Genomic DNA, 7387 nt, shown 5'->3' with positions numbered 1-7387 from the left:
TTATTACTTTCAAATAAACGCTGATGCTAAACATGTAATGACCATGGCCTTCTGATAGTCACTGAATTCTAGGCATAACTGACATCCAGATAGGTGTTACTCGTAATTATTTGGGCTTGTCATGCAATAATATGTACATGGCTATAGATACTATGGAGAGTAATTAAAAGCTGATATCAGATCTCTAGGGTTCCTTCTGATGTGTACTAAGCTTCCAATTATGCTAGGAGGGGTTCTGACCACCCAGGAAGGGACTGAAGTTGCTGATATGAGGTTCTGTTATTTAGAAGAATTGATCCTGGAATTACAATGTTATCTTACATTACACTTAGGCAACAGTAGAAAAACACTCCTATATAAGACCCAAGTCAAAACAAAAAAAAAGTTCATAAAGTGTGGTAGAGGGTCTCCAGTTTCATCGCTGTTACAAGAAGAAATAAATCAGGTTGTCTGAAATCTACCTTAAGCCATTTCCTAGGGTAAGTCATGATTTGGGCATGAGATACTTTCTGCCTACAGTTCCACACATTAGCAAATGCGTGTCTCCTTTACAGGTGTACTGTTAAGCTATATTGCTATATACATACTGTACATGTTGGTTCACCAATTAGCAGTTATTAGTCAGACTGTACAGGGCAAAACAAACCGAGCTTAATGGTGCTACACATCCCAAAGTTAACCTGTGCCTACATTCAAGGACTGACCCCTAAAACAGGTTCCCTGTTTAAATAGGTAGCCCAGTAAACCAAATTAAATGTACCAAACAAAACGGGGAAAACTATTCTAGACATTCTGTCAATTTTGCTAACACTGTTGAAGGTTTTCTTGGCTTCAGCTGGCTTGTTTTCCGGCTTCTTGTTGGGTTCTGGTGTGGCTGCGCTCTTGGAGATGGTGGAGAGAACTGGGTCTTTTGAGAGGTTCGGGGCATAATTGGCCACAGCCACTGCATAGGCGTTGTTCTGTATCATGACGGAGGCTTTCTCTTTTTTCTATTGAAAAACATAAGAATTAACAGAATGTGGGTTGAGTCTGCTGCTTAACACTCTCCAAACTTCAGTTCAAATTGTGAAGTATTTTGATAAACATCATTATCCACCAGAAATAAAGAATTTAGGGAAATAAATAAAAGAAGTTTATAAAGTCCTAAAACCATGATGGTGAGGATACCCTCACAATAAGATCAATGGTACCATTTTCCTGGAGAGCCATTTTTGCTCCCATGGAAACAATAAAATACAACTGTAATGCACGACACAACAATTTTGACTATTATAAGGAACTCAAATATTTGTTGAATGAATGAGTGAGTAAGTAAAATGCAAAAAATACTTTAACAAGGGGAATGATAATCTATAATGAATGATTTCAGATTCTGAATAAAGAGATTTAATTTCTTTAACTTGATAGCAGGGCTTCCTCCCTTCATGTCACACTCAAACAGCAATGCTTTACTCAGATGGTAAAAAATTGTAACCATATACAGATGGCAGTGTAATAACCACTAAAAACATAAGGAGGAAGATGACATACAAACTTTTTTTTATTTTTGCTAGCTTATCCACAACCTGTTTCTCCTTATAATCCCCAGCAAGCTCTCATGACTCTAGTCGGGGTCACTGTTATCTCCTGCCTGGATGAATGGATATGGATATTCCTGTGTGCTCTCCCAGCCCGGCTTGACCTTGTCCAACCATTAGACACACTCTAGCCACAGGGATTTTTTTTAAAGACATAAATTGGATTATGTCACTCTTCTGCTTAAATCTCTTTAGTATGATATCTTGGAACTTGGAGTAAAATCAACACTTCTTACCAAGGCTTCTTTCTTTTACTTATTATATACCAGCCCACTAAAATAGCTTCCGTTTTCAGAATATTTCCTTGCTTGGTGCCTCTGGCCCTGCTACTTCCGCAGCCTGGAATTCCTTCCATCCATCCTGATCTTCACATGATCCATTCCCTCTCCAATGTGGATCTTGGTTGAAATGTCATTTCCTCAGAAAGGCATTCCTTAACTACTCTGTCTAACAGCGTCCTTGTTCCCAGGTAAGCTCTTTCATCACACTCAGCTTATTTTATCCCCAACATGGTATTTTTCAAAATGTGTAAATTCCTTCTTTAGTTGTGCGATTATTTTATTGGCACATAATATGTAGCTGAATTAATGAAGCCGGAAAATATCAGAAGTGTTTACCAGCATTTTTATATTAATAGAAATGTATTGTTAGTTATTAACATGCAAATGACATGGAGCAATGAGTTATACAAAATAGTGAATAGTGTAAATCAACAGACTTAGAGGACCAACTGGCCCAGAACAGGATCAGTTCATTTGAATGAAAAATTCTCAAAATATTTGCGTAAAATAAGATCGGAAAGTCCCACTGAAAGGCCAGGAGGTTCTGAAAACAGGATTGGACTTTCTGTCCTTCACTGGCATCCGGCTTTTCCCTCTCCTTTTCCCCTGATGAGACATCCTTCCAGGCCAGGCTGGAGTCGAACAGGAAATGGGGTGAGGGATTACCATTTGTATCCTTAACGCAGTGAGAAGATAGCCTTTCTTCAGTAGTGACACTTGTCCTTACCGTGTTACAAATGGACAGTGATGGTGAGTTGATAGCTAACACTTTTCCAGCGCTATGATGTGTCAGGTTGAATGATAAGCCTAGGTGTCATCTGTGACAAACTTCACTACTGGGTAAGAAGTAAGTTCTACTATTAACCCCATGTTACAAATTCAGAGAGGTTTCGTGACATGACCAGGTCTCGCTTTTATTAAATGGATGAAAGTGCACACACACTTAGATGTGTGTGACTTCTAACCTCTGCTTTAAACACTATGCGATGTAAGTTTCACTCTGAGGAAGGTGTTTGAAACTTGGAAGTACTTGTTACTAAAATAGTTCAATTTATGTTACTGGGTCAATTTTCTAAAAGGACTCTTAACCCACAAAGTATGTGACATATACTGGTTATATTATTTCAACTCTACCTAAGCACCATTTAAAATATCACATTTCACTTATAGAGAATTGGGGCCTTGAGAATATTTCTTAACATCTCCCTTCTTCAGCTTCTAGTTTGATTAAAATGGAGGTAATTATAACAAATCCATATCAAACTGTTGTGAGAATCAAATGAACTAATATAAGTATTTGAATCACAGTGAAATACATGGTATTTAGTGGAGAGTAGTGAGAATCAGAATTCAATTACAAGCTAGATAATAATTACTGGTATATAAGATGTATAGAAAATGTACTTTATATTGTTGGGGAAAAAACATAAGCACTGTACAAAGGAGCTGAAGGAAGGTTTGGTGGAAGAGGGACATTTAAATTGGGCTAGGAATTATGGTGTTTAGACTTTAGACAAAGAAACATAACATATTAATGTTGTCTGCTACAAGGGGAGCTACAGACAGAACTCTATACTAACTCTTACCAGCACCCATTCTGCCTGCCCCATTCAGTTGTAAGTAACCGCACAGGTGATACCAAAAATATGTAACAAACTCTAGAGCAGAGGCACTAACAAATCAGAACCCGAGAATTCTTACTCATTGTTTCACGAGACTTCTCCACCTACATAGCCCACAAGTTTTTAAAACATGAAATATCCATAAATGAATTAAGGTTACTTTCACTGCCAACCTAAATCTATATACCCTTCTGTATTCCCTAACCCTGCGAATAACACCTCAAGAAAGACAGGAAGAGTAATCAACCATATGGGTCCCCTATGTCAAGTACATTTTACCCAGACTCAGCTCAGAATCACATCTGTTAAGACATGAATTAGTCCCCTCTGAATGTGCTTCCACAGCACCCTCATGCTTGTCTCTATATGACATATATTTGTCACATCTTCTTTTCCCCCTTCCACTTGATTGCAAGCTCCTTGAAGGCATAGACTATGCAATGCGGAGCTCCTAGCAGGCTCTAAAAATGTTTGCTTAATGGTAAGTGAGTGGCAGGTACTAGAATGATTACTCTGATTTTATTTATATACATAACCATATATAATATGTACAAACATTAGGTTTTTGTAGAATATAATCACTTTCATTAGATTAATAAAAACAGATTTCAATAATTTATTCTACAATTCTATTATGTAATTTTCCTGAAATTTCTCAATTTTAGCATCTATAGATGTAGGAGACTGTGAAATCAAGAAATAAGCTCAACTGTAAAACAATGTTTGTGGAAGTTGTTTTACTGGTGATTAAAACTCATATAAGTGAGAAGGGGGATAATATGGCTTATGAACAAAATCAGTAAATGATGTATTTTTTACACTCTTTGTGGAAAATGTAAATTATGCCACTATAAAAGTTGTTGATGTTGCTATTAATGTGGAATGAAAAGAAAATATAACCAAAAATTAATTAAATTCTATTTTAAAAATGATGTTTTATAGAATTCAGAATATTCTGAGCTTATTACTTTACTGGAGTTCTGAATATATATTTAAAAACTCAAGTCTAGAAATTTTCTGCTTACGGAAATCTAAATGTCTTACACCAGAGTGGTTAACCAATCTTGGTTTCCTTATAGTACTAAGTAAAATAATGTGTTAATAGCTTCAGCAATTGCTCCAGCTAAAATATAGACAACTACTGGCCTGACACATAAATACAAAGAACCACCACATAGTTTTAGAGTTGGAAAGAATCACAGATATGTCCCTTAGAACAAGGAGCTTTTGTAAATATAACACTACATATAATAGACTTGGGAGAAAACACCGAGTCTCCATAGTGGTAACTCTATGCTCTTTCTACATACCATGTTGCTTTTTTACAGTCATTGTGGTGACTAGAGAGCCCATTACTTGTAAAACAACAACATGCTCCCTGGCCAGACAATGGTATTAACTATCTGCTAACCCTCCTGACTAAGAAAAGTGATACTTACAGAAAATCCTTTGAAGGTTATACAGTCCATCCACTTCTCTAAGTACTCTAAAGTCTTTCCTTGGATTAAATTGGGCCATGAGAAAGCTACATATTTGGACCATATTAGCTTAGATCCTTGAAGAATTGCCTTCACTGAGTTGTATGTTAATGTAATGCCTTCAGTTTTTATTGAAGGGGACTACAAGAAACATCAATATGAAATTAATTACTCCGTTTATTGGAAAAATGTTGACATTACTACTTGCAACAGTACCCAGTTTTCCCTGATATAAAACCCATATGATATTGTTTTAAAAAGAGAATTCAGTGTAGGAAAATCTTTATTTTTCTGAGGGAATTGATGCTTCCATTTTTGATGAAAGAAATATAACTACACACCCCGCCTCATGGTTTACTGTGGTAGCCAAGAAACTCAGAATTTGAAACTTAGTTACTCTACCTATGAACTACAGTTAATGTCTTGGCCCAAATGGTGGACAAATTGATAGTCTATTTTCCTTCATTCTGATGTCCTGCTTCTAATTATATATGATTTTATAATAATTTAAGTACATACATTTTTCTGGTAAACTGCCTGAAATGCTTTTGGAACAAGGCAGGATGTTTAAAAAAATAAGAAATAAAACAATAAAAAGACTTGAAAAGTGATGTTTTCCAAGAGTTACATGAAGTGAATCACAAAATAATGACACACCTCATATTAGCTTGGGTATTACATTGCTGTGTCTCTGCTTTAAAAATTTAATATCTAGTTTATTTCCAGAGAATATGCTTTGCTTGGACAGCATAGAACCACTGGTAAAGGTTTAGAAATGGAAACCATCTCAACAGGTTAAAGTTAATTATTTAAAAATTTTATCTCAAATAAATTATGTGCTATGCTAGGAAATGGCAAAGAAAATGATGAATAAAACAAAACTCTTAGAGCATGTAACCTGCTGTCAGAAACAGATTTATTTACAATAAATCTATAATTTGATGAGGTTACAAAAAAGAATTTGTACAGTCTGCAGAAACATTACGGCAATTAGATTTGTGTGGACAGTTTCAAGATTTAAGTAAAATCAGATGGATCTTATGAAATAAGTTAGAGTTCATTGGTTAGGGAAGGGAGGCAAGGGCATTTTAGCCAAGGAGGTCAGCACATCTAATGTCCTGGAGATGTGTGGAAGCATGATGCCTGAGATGTGTGTAATGGTTGGAGGAAGAATATGAGCATGGACTTTAGATTTGTGTTTAATATTGAGTCCACCATTTGTTAGATTTGTGATCCTCAGCAAGTAACTTTATTCGGCTAGTCCTATGTGCTCTCATTTCCAAAATGAAGATATTCCCAGGCACATGGTAGTAAGTGCCCAATAAAGAACAAACATTAATTTTCTTATTATTGATCATGCATATAAATAGATGAGAAAACTATATACTTGGACCATATTAGCTCGGATGTTTGAAAAATTGCCTTCAACAATTCACTAAACAAATGAAAAATTAAACAATGAGATTTCTGGTTTAGAAAGATAATTCTGGAACTAATTTAGAGGGTGGATTTGAAGGAGATATGATTAAAGATAATAAGAAATAAAGAGACTCAAACAAAAGAGAGATGGCAAGGGCATAGTCTACGACATATAGTTTGGAGAATGGATACCATTTAATCATTGGTTAGATGTTAAGGGAAACTTCTAAGTTGTTGGTATGTGTTACTAGGTTTTTCCATGAAATGAGATATACTTGCAAAATAGACATGGGCAGGGGAAAGATATACAAATCAATTTAGGAAGTTTATTTTTGTTTGTTGTTTCTTTCTTTTATAAAGGACATGTAAAGATTGAGATGTTATATTCAAGTTCAAGGGAACAGATTAGGTATGTGATCCTCGAAGTTAAAGGAGAGGCATAGACTACACTTATAATTACTGTGGAAGGTAAGATAAAGGTGTGGTTGTCAATTTGATTTGTTGTACTTTGCTAATCCATACCATATTTATTGAGCAACAAATATATACAAAGCCCTGTGCAAAGAGACAGGAATAAATGATTTATTAAAATAAGCAAGGTCATTGTTATCATGAAGGAGTTGAGACATGAATATGCAATTACAAGTTGTGATACTCTAATGCAAAATAAGAGGGTACTAGACACACTTACAAAGGGATTTAATTACTTGAAGGGGGAGCAAGAAATAAGGGACTTCCTGAGGACTGGCATTTGTACTGAGGATGAATGGGATTGTCTATTTGGGGACAGCAGATTGCTGGACAGTGTGCTTAGTGTGGCACATGTTCCTAGAAATATTGTCAGTAAAACCCTTGAAGTGAGAACATGTAGTGAATAGTAAAAACTAAAACAACATAACAGAAAGCCAAATGATGTCTGGGGATATACAAGAGCAGATGCTAGGGTGCCTGGATCCATGCTGAACTCAGGCACAGAATCTCAAAGACTAGAATGTATAGTGGCGGCAGCC

General features: G+C 35.8%; 1 protein-coding gene across 2 annotated transcripts in view; it reads right to left on the bottom strand.

Moving 5' to 3' along the window:
- Positions 1-692: 692 nt before the first annotated feature.
- The window catches only part of GABRA2 (gamma-aminobutyric acid type A receptor subunit alpha2), a gene marked incomplete at both ends in the record, with an annotated part of 103568 nt that continues 96873 nt past the window's right edge, over positions 693-7387 (bottom strand). The window contains 2 exons of one of the 2 annotated variants that reach the window (XM_079772649.1): positions 693-989; positions 4920-5099. In XM_079772649.1, the coding sequence (XP_079628775.1) occupies positions 693-989; positions 4920-5099 (477 nt within the window). The remainder of the gene's footprint in view (positions 990-4919; positions 5100-7387) is intronic. The other variant, XM_079772650.1, reaches the window with a different exon arrangement.

Source organism: Cnephaeus nilssonii, assembly GCF_951640355.1.
Source record: "Cnephaeus nilssonii genome assembly, chromosome: 1".
Lineage (NCBI taxonomy): Eukaryota > Metazoa > Chordata > Mammalia > Chiroptera > Vespertilionidae > Cnephaeus > Cnephaeus nilssonii.
Note: the sequence above shows the minus strand (reverse complement) of the source record. Positions and strands in the feature narration are given on the sequence as shown.